The sequence below is a fragment of the Megalobrama amblycephala genome, linkage group LG21, assembly GCF_018812025.1.
Source record: "Megalobrama amblycephala isolate DHTTF-2021 linkage group LG21, ASM1881202v1, whole genome shotgun sequence".
Taxonomy (NCBI): Eukaryota; Metazoa; Chordata; class Actinopteri; order Cypriniformes; family Xenocyprididae; genus Megalobrama; species Megalobrama amblycephala.
The window spans coordinates 27,393,882-27,410,232 of NC_063064.1; the positions used below are offsets into that span (position 1 = coordinate 27,393,882).

General features: G+C 36.8%; 1 protein-coding gene across 14 annotated transcripts in view; it reads right to left on the reverse strand.

The window, feature by feature from the left end:
* Positions 1-16,351, reverse strand: part of cacna1da (calcium channel, voltage-dependent, L type, alpha 1D subunit, a) — a 103,164-nt gene that overhangs the window by 79,565 nt on the left and 7,248 nt on the right. For all 14 annotated transcript variants that reach the window (XM_048172247.1, XM_048172250.1, XM_048172249.1 and 11 more), the window contains exon 3: positions 15,791-15,896. In XM_048172247.1, the coding sequence (XP_048028204.1) occupies positions 15,791-15,896 (106 nt within the window). The remainder of the gene's footprint in view (positions 1-15,790; positions 15,897-16,351) is intronic.

Consider the following 16,351-nt stretch of genomic DNA (forward strand, 5'->3'; position numbering starts at 1 on the left):
TATAATGTACATTTGAAAAAGAAACACGTCAAACGTTTCTCCAGACATGAGAAGCATTTATTAACATCTTGTCCAACAAAAGACAACATTTAATAACGTTTTTTCTCCAAACTCACTTCATAACGACAGTTGAGCATCCTTATGTGAGACGATGTGGCTTCTTACACAGAATAAGGCAGCCATGTGTTTTAGTCATGTTTAATCAATCAAAACATTTCAATCTTCTGTTATGATGTGTTATCTTCTTCTGCAGCAGGGCATATTTGGATTTTCTGCGCAAGAGCACCCTCTGGCTTTCAGATGGAGAAGCATTTACACATTGATCACAGAGCCGTACAGCTCTGACAAGCTGCGCATAAAATAAGCCTTTGCCAAATCGCGTGCAGTTTAATCGCAATAAATCGTACAGTCCTACAAATAAGTTGGCAAAACTTGCCTCAAAATTTTTAAGTTAAGAAATTCAAAAGTTCAAGTCAGAACTGTCAGATTTTTATTTTGTACTCATATATTTTAATTGTTCTTAACTTGAAATATTTTAGTACATTAATTCATACATTTAACTCAAAATGATCATGTAACCTCAATGTAAACATTTTTTTATTAGTATAAACTTAGCTAGCTATAACAAGCTACTTCAGAAAATGCTAACTTGCTAATTTGCTAACATGCTAACAATAGCATGATATATCACTTGCTGAATGAGTGCACCAATATAAAGCATTTAACATAGTTGCTCTCAAACCAAGCAGCATGCTCCACTTGTCACCATGATGGTAACTCTCCAAAAACCCACATTAACAGAAACTCTTCTAAATTAGCATAACAAAACATTAATCACTACTAAATCTCCCACTTAACATTAATCTTGCACAAAAAAAACATTATATAACACTTAATTTTAGCATTTACTCTCCCTTTCAAGTGCCATGGGCAAAGCATGCTGGGAAATAGAAATCCCAGCCCAGTTTTAGTTAAACTTAAGTTTGCCTAAATTAAAAGAAATAAGTTCATAAAACTCAAAACAATGAAACAGTTCAGTTTACTTAAAATATATCAGTTCTGTCAACTTGAAAGAAAAAGAAAATGCTAAATACTGAACTAATTTGTTTAATTTGTTAATTTAACTACTCAAACCAATTAATTATTTTGAGCGTTAGGGTTTACATTGAATATAATTAAACCAGTTAAAGGATTAATTCACTTCTGAACTAAAATTTCCTGATAATTTACTCACGCCATGTCATCCAAGATGTTCATGTCTTTCTTTCTTCAGTCAAAAAGAAATTAAGGTTTTTGATGAAAACCTTCCAGGATTATTCTCCTTATAGTGGACTTCAATGGCCTCCAGACGGTTGAAGGTCAAAATTACAGTTTCAGTGCAGCTTCAAAGGGCTTTAAACGATACCAGACGAGGAATAAGGGTCTTATCTAGCAAAACGATCAGTCATTTTCTTAAAAAAATACAATTGTATATACTTTATAAACAAATGATCGCCATCAAGGTGTAGGACATACATCAAAGTAAGCTTTTTGAAGAATATGGAAAGCGAAAGTACTTGCAAGGCGATCATTTGTGTTTATAAAGCATATACATTTGTATTTTTTAGAAAATGACAGATTGTTTCTCTACATAAGACCCTTATTCCCAGTCTGGTATCGTTTAAAGCCCTTTGAAGCTGCACTGAAACTGTCATTTTGACCTTCAATCGTTTGGAGACCATTGAAGTCCACTATAAGGAGAATAATCCTGGAATGTTTTAATCAAAAACCTTAATTTCTTTTCGACTGAAGAGAGAAAGACATGAACATCTTGGATGACATGGGGGTGAGTAAATTTTATTTGAAAGTGGACTAATCCTTTAACCAAACATTAAGAAATTCTTCGCAACTAATACATGACTGGATGTTTCATTCGTGCAGCAAACATCTTGCAACAAATCTCTAGTAAAGACCCAGTTAGGTTGTATTGCATCCAAACATCAGCACAGAAGTCAGAACAGCAACAGATCGAACACATCAAGTAAACTACTAGTGCGATGTCTTTGTAATGAAAAAGTTGCTAATTAGTCATTTGTAGATGTTATGATACATTTAACACAATTATTTTGTTCCAACATGTGACAGAAATCCTTACAATAATCCAGAATCCTTTTTTATAGATTACTAGTCAAGTTATTTACAACCACCTTTACAAATAAAGCCTGTTTGTAGTTGCAGGCACTACCAAAAATAAATGATCTTTTATATTATGGGTGTATCTGCCTATATTATGTGTGTGTGTCCCTGCGAGTGCCTCTCCATGTTAGTAAGTGTGATTCTGAAATCTGACTTGACTCGATGCCCATGAGCAAGATCGCTTATTTATGCCTGAGCACGAGATCACCTGAGGAAAACTCAGTACTGATGCAAGAGACGCAAATATACACACAGAGAGCACCACCAGTATCTACATGTACACATGAACACGTGAAAACCACTGAACAATGAATTTGAGGTAGTTGAGGTAAAAACTGAAATGTAGAAAATTGAATAGCTAGAAAAAAAAAAAACTTGTCAGCTGTATTAGTCACAAACAGTCAGAAAAATGTGAGTCTTTCATTGCTTCACAAATTATCAAAATTCAGATGCGAGCAATCAAAACTGTAATTAATACAATTCCGTCACAGAATAAAAAAATAATGTTAAAGATAATTTTGACTTTTTATCTCGCAATTCTGACAATGGCGAGTTATAATGTCAGAATAGTGAGATATAAACTTGCAGTTGTGATATAAACTCACAAATTTGACATTTGTTCTTGCAGTTGCGAGTTTATATCCTGAAATTCTGACTTCTTTTCTCAGAATTGTGAGATATAAACTCTGAAATGGTGAGTTAAAAAGTCCAATTTTGAGGAAAAAAGACATTGTGAGTTTATATCTTGCAATTCTGACATTATATCTCGCAACTGCAAGTCTATATGACCAATTCTGAAAAAAGTGAGAATTCAGAAAACAGCTGTTAAAAACAACCTTGTCTACCTCCGAAATGGATTTTCTATTATATAATAATATTGTAATACTGTTGCCCAATTTTCATGATCAAATCAAAATATATAAGATTATGAATGCTACATGAATGTAAATGGAATTTCATGCTGTCTCTACATTAGAGCATTACATTTACATTTATTCATTTAATTGACGCTTTTATCCAAAGCAACTGAATGGTACATGTGCAATAACACGTTCAACAGAAATGGCTGTAACTGTAACTAATAGACATTTGAAATGTTAGAAAATGCATTGAGAGCAAACTAGACATCAAACTCCATATGACTCTCTCTCTCCTCTCACACACACATTACACAGAATCCTACTAATCGAAATGCATACAAAACGCATACTCAGTGTGGCACACAAAATCAGATATTCCCATCAATATTACATATGCATATACACACAAATGGACAGAGGCTTTCCAAAGCATCAAACCCACACACGCTAAGATAAAGAGCACTGGGAAGTCAGCGCATCTGGTGAAAATAAGTGGTTAGCTAAGTGATTAAACATACACTTCAGCCTTCATCACCGCTGGGGTCCGGAGACACAGCCAGACACAAACACACAAACACACATCTGATTCCCCCTGAGAGATCACCAGCTTCTCCTCCGAAACAGGTTTAGGTTTAGGCCGTGTGTCCACCAAAGCATTTTTAGAAAGCTGAAAAGCTAGGCGCTCTGCTGAAAACACCTAGCTGCGAGCGCTTGAAAGCACTTCGGCAGTGCAGCGGGGTTTTTTTTCAGTTGAGACGCTTTGCTTGCTATGATAGGGAATAACCTTGGAAGTGTTACCAGTATCTCATTTCACAGATAATTTGTTTGTTTCTGTACCATTTCTATTTAAAAATGTCAATAAAATGTAATTTGCTCTGGCTCTTGTTTTACATTATTTTGTTTCATAATTATGCTTTTTGTTGTCATCTGTTGACACTGTACAAGCAGAATATGGCAGTTTTTGTTCCGCCCCTCCTCCGCTGTGATTGGACGGCTAGGTACAAAGTGACAGTGATGAGCATAGAGTGCCTCAGGGATGACGCAATTTTGTAGGCAAAACCCGGAAGCGAGTTAGCTTTTTAGGACTTTCGGTTCCAACGCCGTCAAGTCTATGGGTTTTTTGAATGGGTTTTTGCTAAATCGCCTGAAATAAGGTCTGTGGTTAACAAAGCCTCTAAATACTTTCACGTTTTGATCTATGACATAAAACACACCAGTTATAACCCACTTGTGATTTTTTTAACTTTTACTGTGTCTTAAAATCGGCGGTTGCTAACAAATTGCTAAAAGGGACTACTTCCTTTGGCGGGGACTTTAGACGTCATCATTAAAAACGGGACATTTGGACAGCATTTCTCATGAAAAAGTGGATAAATATTCATAACAGCACAGATCATAATCAGCGAGCATGTTTTTAAATAAAGTTGTTTTCTAAATAAAGTTTGAGGAAGCTTGGTGGTGGTGATGTTGATCCGCGACCATGGTGTGCTGTAGTCCGTTTATAGCCTACTGTTAGCCTTTTATATCTGACGACTTTATTTAGGCTTTAAAATCTATAAATGTTGTGTTAACTTGTAAAGATTATCTTGATAGACAAAACGTGTAAGTGTCATAACCCTTTGTTAAACACAGAGCTTATTTTCTGCGAGTTTCCAAAAGTCTATGGGAAAAATGCATAGGCTTTCAACCGAGGGAACCCGTGCGCCGCTAACTTCCGGGTTGGCCTACAAAAACGCGTCATCCCTGGGGCACTCTATTGCGCTTTACCCAAAGTTGAACATTCTTCAACTCTCGGCAACTGCTAAAAAATGCAGAACGTTCAGCACTTCAGCGTGAAATATATGCTCAACGCCTTGTTACGCTCCAACGCGGCGCTCCAACTGAAAACAACTGGAAAAATATGCTAGCCTCAGAAAAAACACTTTGGTGGATACACGACCTTAGGGCTTGTTCATACACAACGCGTCTTTGCATCTAAAAACGCTCAGGAATGTTTTTTTAAAAAGCACAGTGCAGAACACGAGGGTCTCGAGACGTGTTTTGGAGATGTGATGCAATACCGGAAATAACAGAAATATCCAAACAGCAGAACAGACAGCTACTGTTTTTGACATGGAAAAAAAAGAAAGTAATCGCATTGGCTACCTGGACACAGCCACTATGATCACCTCTTCTGCCATGTAGCCTTCAAATAAAACAGTTGCCATTCCAACTTGCTTCTGTAAACAAAAGCTCACAACGCTTGCCCCACCTCCGAGATCATCTGATTGGTCCATTGTTATGGAACGGACATTAATGAGCGGTGCTGCATGTTAAAGTTTAAATTCTTTTAACTTGACACAGAGTCTTAATAACGCGGCGCTTATGTGCGTCCCCAGTGGTCATACATGTCCAACTAGCATGTGTTTTACATAGAAAAACAATGGAAAGGTGCGCATTGGAATGGAAAAACGACTTCTATGTGAACGGCCCCTTACAGTGTAACTTCACTGATTTTCAACCCATTTTGTATTGTTACAATGTCAATAGTGTATGCAAATGAACAACGTTTACTCGTTTTCTATGTTACGAGTCTGCTTCTGACAGCTACAAGGCTTTCGTGAAAACTACAGATTATACTGCATTTTTGTATCCCTGCCCAGTTATTGTAAGGGAGGGTTTATCACTGAATTGTATTGGACTATCTACTCTTTAAACAGTATTATGACAAAAATGGAAGACTATGGCAACAGCTTTCTTACCTGTATGCAACAGTGTTTCAGGGGGTTGGGTGGAACTGACAGAACGAGTTTTTCTCCTCCATTTGGCCTAAAACACTGTGTAGTCATCCAGTTTGAAATGTTGACTAGACACACAAGGAGGTTTTTCAGATTTTCAGTCATGGAGTTCTCTCTGTATCTACGATTCATTGCAGCCTTTAGCATCTGCCTACAACACACTGGAAACCAAATGTAACTCACACCAGCTAAACGTTTACTCTCTGAATTTTTGCACCTGGGAACAATACAAGTCGACACCATTATGACTAAAAGTTTGCTAAGGAGTATTTCCTACTAAAGCAAGGTGGTATTTGACTGGTATCCATAGCAGACTGGTGGGAGTGGCCTTGGATGGCAACATGCCCAGTGCATTATGGGTGTTGAAGTTTTGCTACCTATTTGGCAAAAGAGAAAACAACAGACTTTTTTCTCCATTTTCTCTAGTCAGGTAGCATTGATTAGCAATTTTTTCCCCACCTTTCTACTGTATAGGCAGACAAGTTTTAATGAAAGCCCATTTTGTCAATGGTGAAGTACCCCTTTAACATCAGTGTTTTCTCTCATACTTTTTATGCTGCAGTTTTCGCTTGGGGCTGATTCCATCTCAAATCATTTTGCTCTATTTTAAGCTTGTCTTATCTCACAGTGACTCTAATGTAGGTTAAACCTGACAACTGTGTGAAAAAGCTGGTGTAAAGCTTACTTATGCCAGAGTGTGTTGTGTTTGTTGTCCTTTTTGTAGGGATAAATTGTCTCCATGGTGATGTTAAAACCTGAAAAGTCTATATTGTGGTCAACCTCATGGAAAAGATAAATTGGCTATCAAAAAAGTACAAGAGTACGACCATGTTTTCTTTTTTCTTTCTTTTTTGAATATGCAAGGCAAGAAATAAAAAAATAAACTAATGGGGGTTTGGAGCAAAAATGTCACTGAAAGTGATTAAAATCAAATTGTGTGTGACAAAAAGCTCCACGCTATCAGTATTATATAAACAAAATCGTATACATGAAATTTAACTGTAAGACAAGTTAATCATATTAATTATTCAGAATGGAATATTTATTTAAATGAATTTGACATAAATGGGGCACACATGATTACAAAAAATGCTGTCTGTCAGAGCTGGAAATGTCATGTCAGAAGCCTATTACAATCACTGTACTACTGTATTTAGTTATTTTACATGTAAAAACGCCAAAGGGTGCCTGGAAGGGGTAACGTGATGGCGTAGTACTAATAATTTGCTTAATTTAACAACAACAGAAGTGAATGTAATGTTTCCACCGTGATGCACAACATGACATGCGTGTGTTTGTATGTGTGGTAAAGGTTGGAGAATATGAATATTATTGGCCATGAAAAGGGCACGCTTGTACACAGCAGTGTTCAGCAGGAGCTGCCTGGAGCCTTCAATCTAGTGCAAGAAACAGCCAGGAATAACCTTATTCCAGACCCCGCATCTATGTATGTGTCTGAAGAAGAAATGTGAGTGTCTAAAAAGGCTGTGTGTCGCCTTGTGCACCTTAGAGGTACCAAATGATGACTTTCCTTACTTATACATGCTGCAAACCACATTTCTGAGCACCATATTATATGTAAGGAAGGGTAAAGGCAAGCCAAGTATTGTAGAGAATACTTGTCAAGGGAATGTTTGACTCAGACAGGTACGTCATTAGCAGAGAGAAAGCTTGGGGCTTCAGGATGTGTTGACTGCTTCTCAAATACTCGATTCAAGATGTTCCTTTTTTGGCAAACTGACGCATGATCTATTTGAAGCAGAAATCTTGTGGGTCGGAATAGACAACACAAAGTTGTAATATGCAATAATGTAAGTTGTAATCTTTCAAAAAGTGCAAAATATAAATGCAAGTCATCTTCAGGTTTTTGAACTGTCATTTAAATTGCTTGTAATATAGGGTGCTTGCATTATAATAAATTTGATTTGATGCAGTGCTAAGTAATCAATAATGAAATTAAGCGTCTTAAAGGTGTCATAGAACGTCTTTTTAAAAGATGTAATACAAGTCTAAGGTGTCCCCTGAATGTGTCTGAAGTTTCAGCTCAAAATACCCCATAGATTTTTTTTCTTCATTTTTTTTATTGCCTATTTTGGGGCATCATTAAATATGTGCCGATTCAGGCTGCGCGGCCCCTTTAAATCTCGTGCTCCCCTCCCCCCGAGCTTGCGTGTGCCTTAACCAGCATAAACAAAGTTCACACAGCTAATATATCCCTCAAAATGGATATTTACAAAGTGTTTGTCATGCAACATGTCTAATCGCGCAAGTACAGTGTTTATTTGGATGTTTACATTTGATTCTGAATGAGTTTGATAGTGCTCCGTGGCTAAAGCTAACATTACACACTGTTGGAGAGATTTATGAAGAATGAAGTTGTGTTTATGAATTATACAGACTGCAAGTGTTTAATAATGAAAATAACAACGGTTCTTGTCTCCGTGAATACAGTAAGAAGCGATGGTAACTTTAACCACATTTAACAGTACATTAGCAACATGCTAACAAAACATTTAGAAAGGCAATTTACAAATATCACTAAAAATATCATGATATCTGATGATTCAGCTGTGCACATCCAGACATTAATACTGCCTGCCCTTGTGTAATGCCTTGAACATGGGCTGGCATATGCAAATATTGGGGGCATACATATTAATGATCCCGACTGTTACGTAACAGTCGGTGTTATGTTGAGATTCGCCTGTTCTTCTGAGGTCTTTTAAACAAATGAGATTTATATAAGAAGGAGGAAACAATGGTGTTTGAGACTCACTGTATGTCATTTCCATGTACTGAACTCTTGTTACTTAACTATGCCAAGATAAATTAAATTTTTAATTCTAGGGCACCTTTAAAATAATGTTCATTGTTCAATACGTCAATATGTCTTTCATCATCTTTCAGTTCATAAAAACAAGCAAAAATCATGTTTAAAATAGGAACATTGGTTTTCATTGAGCATCACAACTAAATATCCAAAATCTGCAGATATATATTGAATAATTAAAAAAGAATCTCTAATATCAGCCGATTACGGAGCCCTGCACATGGGTATATTCAGTACACACTGATAGGCACTGTTTTCAAATGCTCTCGTTCATGTTTGTTTGAGCTCTCTAAGGTTAACTGTCAAAGGTTTCTATTTACAGCATGTTTGTTTTACAAGTGTTGAGCATTGTAGCCAATCACAATCATATCTGTTGAGCATGTGAACGCAATGGACTACCAGAGGTGCTAGTCAGTAAGTTAAATCAGAAGCAGCTTAACACAGCTGAAAATGCATGCATGAGTATCCTTTCATTATAACCAACAAAGTGTTTTTTATTATAAGGGGAGTTTTCGCAAGAGTGCAGAATACAGTGAGCCTGTACTTTAAGATTGACAGTCTTAACAGTAACTGAGAAAAATAACCATCAATTTTACCCTTCTGGTCAAATATTGTGCTGCAAACATCAATAAGAGCTTTAAGTTGTCAATGCTGCCAAATGACCATGGTATAAGCAGGATAATCCATGGCTAGCTGTGCATTAAAATCATACCATTTTAATGCACTCCGCGGCACATCGGGTGGTTCTTCACCACCACATTGTGCATTAAATCAATTAATGCACAGCTAGCCATGGACTATCCCTTACATATTCAACAACAACAACAGCTCGTTTCGTGCAGCATACATCATTACACCATTTCTACATCATCACACATGTTCAGTTTTCACTTGTTTCACAAGTGTTTACATGTACTATTGAACGGGTTAGAAAAGGTTTAAACCATCCCTTACAATCTGAATGAATCCGCTTGACTTTTTGAACCCGAAACACTCCTTTGAGAGTTTTCACTTTCTATAGTCCAATACTCAACCCTTTACCACCTAGAAAGGCCAAATGAAAGCTGAGACCTTGGGTAATGCAGTCCCTTCGAAATGGGACACCTAATATGCAGGGAACTCATGCATAAAACGAGGCAAAGAAACATCCCATAACACAGCACAGATGTTATTGTTGTTCTATAGTGGCAGAATGGCAAATGAAAAGGTGCATGGCTGCTGTAATTTACACTGAAAAGCATTTACATTATTTATAACTGTGTGGCGTTAAACAGATGGTTACTACTTAAACACATGAGGTCTGTCCCATTTCACATACTGTACCTCTGCTCCATTATATTTCATTCTTTGCGTACATACCAGCCAAAAGATTGTGGTCAGTAAGGTTTTTTTATGTTTTTACAAGTTTCTTATGCTCATCAATGCTGCATTTATTTATTTCAGCATCATTACTCCAGTCTTCAGTGTCACATGATCCTTCAGAAATCATCCTAATATGCTGCTCAAGAAACATTTCTTAACATTGTTAGTTGGAAACAGATGTGCTGCTTAATATTTTTGTGGAAACCATGATCATTTTTTTTTCATGATTCCTCGATTAGAAAGTTGAAAAGAACAGCAATTACTTGAAATGGAAATATTTTGGAACATTATAAATGTCTTTACTCTCACTTTTGATCAATTTAATGTATTATCAGTGAATAAAAATATTAATAAAAAAAAAAAAAAAATCTCACTGACTTTTGAATGATAGTGTTGCGTATAATGTAAGTATGCACAATAGATCAGGATTAAAAGTACCCTGGAAAACTATTAGCTGGGAATTTCACTCACATGAGGAAATGTGTTGTCTGTGTGCTCTATGTGATAAAGGTTTGCTTTGAAAAACACTTAAAAAATTTTGTATGGACAAAGACACGTTTGATCCTGAACTGGACCCCCTAATTAGAGTCCGTGCTCTAAACGAAACTCCCCTGAGCTTCATCTAAAACCACAATTAAAACTAAAGCTCAGCTGAGAAAAAACTTTCAAAAGGAGAATTACCAACCAACATGCTTTGTAGTCAGTAACAATGCTTGATCTGTGCCACTGAACCTATTTCTGAGCTCTCCACACTTTGAAAGCAGCCCAACCTCATGCGGTCCTGAGGTGTGTGAGGTGTTCTCTCTGGTGCTAAAATCAGTGATAGAAAGTCTCTGTATTCATTTGCATGGTATTATGAGAGGCAGGAATGCACTGCTAGGTAATTTTGAGTTCTCTGAACTACATATGTGCATTTCAAGACGTTTGAAGGCCAAAAACATTGGAAACAATAGCTTTAAAATTGTGTCAGTGGGCAGTAGATTATTTGTCAATACCTGTTCTCTCTCCTTATCTCCATTTCTCGCATGTCTCATGTCACGCATAATCATTTAAGGCTGATCATTGTTTACATTATCGATCATTGGTTTCACTTCAGCGTACTCATGCACATCCCTATAGTAGTATAATAATATCCTAGCTAACAAAATTATGTTCTGAGAATGCTTTACTAACATTCACATTAAGTTATATATTTTTTTAATGTACTGTTCACGTCAAAAGTTTTTAAAATGTTTTTTAAAACAATTTTTTACTTGGTTATGCAAATCTTCTAACATTTAAAAAAAGGTTAGACAAGCATCCAAATAAAACGTTTCAGAAAAAAAAAAATGTTTCATGAACAAATGAACTAATGTTTTTTTATGTTAACATCTTGAGAAAATGATTAAAGACCAGGTAACTTTGAATGAACGTTAAAGGGTTAGTTCACCCAAAAATTAAAATTCTGTTATTTATTACTTACCCTCATGTCGTTCCACACCCGTAAGACCTTTGTTAATCTTCGGAACACAAATTAAGATATTTTAGTTGAAATCCGATGGCTCCGGGAGGCCTGCATAGGGAGCAATGACACTTCCTCTCTCAAGATCCATAAAGGTACTAAAAACATACTAAAAACAATCGGAGCATAAATTAATCAGTGTGTCGAATCATGATTCAGATCGTGTGTCAAACTGCCAAAGGCTGAAATCATGTGACTTTGGTGCTCCAAACAGCAGATTCGATACACTCATTCATTTGTGCTCTGATGCTTCCTGAAGCAGTGTTTTGAAATCAGCCATCACTTTATAAGTCGTTATTTTGTTTTTTTGGCGCTCCAAAAATATTCTTGTCGCTTTATAATATTAATATTGAACCACTGTACTCACATGAACTGATTTAGATATGTTTTTAGTATCTTTATGGATCTTGAGAGAGGAAGTGTCATTTCTCCCTATGAAGGCCTCACGGAGCTATCGGATTTCAACTAAAATATCTTAATTTGTGTTCCGAAGATTAACGAAGGTCTTACGGGTGTGGAACGGCATGAGGGTGAGTAATAAATGATAGAATTTTCATTTTTGGGTGAACTAACCCTTTAACTATTAATGTTACTGGAAGAACGTTTGTTCATAACTTTGAGAGAACCTTGCCAGAATATTAGCTAAAGTAATGTAGCTTTTGTTATGTTGGAATGCATCATATTTAAAACAACACAAATTCATTAAACATCTAACCTTTGGTGATTTAAGACAAGTTTGAGGTTATCCTAACTGTAAGAGGTTACAAAGATTTACAATGAATTCAAATTCTTCAAGTTTTGTCTTAAGAATGTTTTGTGAATCCGGCACCTTGGTCTTTTAGCCATTTTCACCAGGTGAAAATCATCAAAATACTTAAAAATGCTGTACTAATATGGTAAAGGGTTTGTTCAAATCACTAACCTCAAGTATGAGCAATACTAATAGTGATACTTTACTTAGTAACATCACAAATTATTCATCTAGAAATATAAAAGCACATAGACCTTGATTGTGCGTGGTTCAGTTTATATGGGCTACTGGCGCATCTCTGACCCTCTAATGTAACTATAGGCTTCCCAGCATGACCTCTGCTCATCCGTGTGAGACAACCTGGGATGTATGTTATCATGCCTACTGGGATCCTGATGAAATTTTGCTCCACGACTACCACCCGCTGTTTAACACACATGGGAGTGCAGACGGATAAGATAACACAACCGACACAAGAACAAAATAACCAAGCAAGAGGAAAACGACCGATAAGGATGTTTGTTGGATGTGTATTGTTATCACATGTGTGCACTTGTGAGGTTTACGGTAATCTGAACTGTACTATAATGGAGCAGATGGTCAAATTTCATCGCTGTCAGGTGGAAACCTTGTATAATTTATATTGTGGCTTTATATATGGTCAGACACTTGCATGTATCAGTATATTATTAACATTTTATCAAAATCAAGCTCATATTGAGTTCTGTCATGACAATTCTCTGAGTGTTTGGCATAGTAATGGGCATGACAATGTGTTGGCAGAATAGATGCGCTACACTGCTGCTGCTGCACAGCAAGTACAGGACTTGCTACTGCCAATAAATACATGACACGCTGCTGTGAACAAGTAAGATGTGCTGCTGCTGTACAATATAGAGTACATGAATAACCCATAGCAGATCTATACAGGTGGAGCTGGGGAAGGTGGAGGGTTTCTGAAAGCACACTGCACTACTAAGGCAAATGCTACCCAAGTATTTGAAGGTTGAGCATGCAAGCTCACTGGCTACTGATACAGCAGGAACCAATCAGCTGTGCTCTATAAACAGCAATGTGATTACAAGCAGGTTGAGTTAAAGGACTTATTAGCCTGCGATCTCTAGAGTTTCATGACAGAACTTTGGATTTACGAGGTTTTTGACCAGCGAATGTAACGGCCGCATCTGAGGCAGCAAGTGCATTGCATTACATTTTCATCAACTTACAGGTTATAAAGTTTATTGTAGTTATGTGGGCACTCGATTTTTCTGTCATTTGACCAAAATCTCATTGTGGCGAGCAGGGCGGGCGAGAGCCGTGAGGGAACGGCGTGAGGCCGATGACGCAATGAGCTTCACCTGCGAGGCGCATCGACCTTGAGTCTCTCACGGAGTAGCTCCGGAAGCATAAAAGGAGGAGCGACGACAGTGAAGGACGAGAGAGGACCAGGCCTGGACTTTATTTTACATTTTATTATGTTTGTGTGGCCGGCAGACGTCCGCGAGGGTCTGCTGGCATTACTTTCGTTTTGTATTTGTTTATTTTGAATTAAAGTTTTGTTGAACGTTCGCCGGTTCCCGCCTCCTTCTTCCCATACTTACGAACTGCGTTACACTCTTGTTATAAAAGATGAAGATTTAAGACATGACTCAACGACAAATGCTAAACTAACACCGTGTCTTAACCAGATGCGACACCGCAACACATGATAAAAGGTGTCTTTTCCATGTTAAACAGAGTTTTTGTCCTAACTAACCGCCACAGAGACATGCAACAATTATATTTTCGAAATAGTTTCTAGCTACTATTTTTCTGCAATGTTGCGGCTGGAACAACAACACAAAGTATGAGAATGATAATCTCAGGTATTGTTTATGTGCTTTATTTAATGTTAAAAGCACCTAATGTCAGCTTGGTTATCATTTTGTGAGTCTTTCATAGCCGTAGATTGTTTCAGTAACTCAGTATGTATTTTTAAAAATGTTAAATTTGATTATGTACTTATCCATTTCGTTGCCAGTGCCGGGGGCTTGATGACAGAGCCCGCCCGCACCATGTTCTGATTGGCTGTGGTTTTTGATTGATTTTGTCTCGTAGTCGTGTCGCATCCGGTGTGGACAGACAAATTGTTTGTCGCTGGAATCTAATCGCATCTCATCTGGTTAGGACACAGTATAAGACACTCTTCTCCGCTCCTCTAATATAGCAAACATTAGCCTTACATATACATATTCAAACAAACAGTTCTTTACTCACCCTTGCATTGCAAACAAGCAGAGACTGTCCAAAATGTGGCAATTCATTAACGATAGAGGCAGTGTGGAGTTATGAGGTTTGACCGACAACTTGAGGAGCCAATGGAGTTACAAGATTTAGTCACAAACTCTTTTTTAATACTTTCCATTGGTTAAATATTTGCAAAACCCACAGACAGACATCAAGGGTGGCCAATAGTAATGATTTTTTTTTTAAATTATGAAATATGGAAATACAAGATTTCCGACTGACTGATTTGTAAGACTACAAATGAAAAAACACATTAAAGTCCATCAGAAGCATTCCTTGCACAGTTTTAACATTTCAAGACACTTTCAAACTCTAAGTTTCATAGCAAAAAAAAAGAAAAAAAAAAAGCAAAACACTTTGTCAAAGTGCTTGGGGAAAAAAAAAACAAAAAAAAACAGGATGCAACATCTTTGCCTGCCTTTTCTCCTTCCTGTCTGAGTTTAAATCACTAAATTAAACCGTGCCAGTAGCCACAAGAGCTATTCACAAATCACGAAGCCCTCGTGCTGAGCTGCACTCCGCCACAAGATCGAACAGCTGTCTTATCTCAACTCACAATTGTCCTCTCGGTCCAACGCACGGCGAAGAACATCCGCCCCCTCCAAACTCGCCAAATCTGCGATCCAAATGCTCCGCTTGTCTAAATATAAATCTAAAGAGTGCAAAATCAGATCAATTGAACTGTACAAACGAAGCACTTTCTCGACAGGAAGAGAACTAATTTTGAAAAGAAAATGTCTGAGCTGAATGTGCATCTGTTCTCAGAAAAGATCATCGAGATTATAATGAGACAGATTTTCCTCTATGTCCTTCCAGGAATATACACATATAATCACAATGCCGTGGCTCTGTTTGAGGAGACAAAGACATTCGCCTGTTCTCGAAGGAAGAAATTATCATGAAACGACTGAAATCCGGCCTGCTTTGCTAACAATACATGGTCTTTATTTAAGAAAATTCTTGCAAAAAAAAAAAAGTCCTCATTTGCTATTATTTTAAAAGAAGATAGTATGTTTAAGCCACAATACCTCACAATGAAATTCTCCATGATGTGCTCTATAAAGACACCTGCACACAATTAAAGAGCTTAGCATCGATTGGACAATGACATGTGCGTCCCTTAGAAGATGCTCTTTGACCTAAGACCCATCTTCAGATGTACACACCAGTTAATGTGAGTGCGGGGTTTGGGGTCATGGCAGAGGTCAAGCTGAAACATGTTAAAAGGTCAAAAGGTAATTTACTCACCAGGTCGTGGTTGGTTGAGTTGGAATCATCCTCGGGAAAGGGGATGTATACAGCTAAGGCCATGCAGTTGGCGAAAATCGCTATCAATATAAAGATATCAAATGGCCTGAGATGAAAGTTAAGGAGTAGAACAAATAGAATATTTAAAGTTAGAGGCAATTAATATACACATTCAGTCATTCTTGTAAAGGTTTACAAGTAAAATTTGCTTCTGGAATCAATTAAACAAGACAAAATGTGACATAATACAGTTCTGCAGATCGAAAACTAGAGAAAAAAAAATTCAAGGTCAAATCACATTTCAGCTCATCCCTTGAATTTGCTCCAAACCTATTATTTAAAAGTTTCCAAGACAAAACAAGGCTCAAAAATATGATTTGTTTCTGCCAGAAATTCATTTAAAATAATATTAAAATAAAGTGTTACCAAAAATTATATTTTCTTAAATATTTTTGTACAAAAAAAACAAACAAACAAAAAAACAATTATATATATTTTTGTTTGTTTGTTTTTATCATATATATATATATATATATATATATATATATATATATATATATA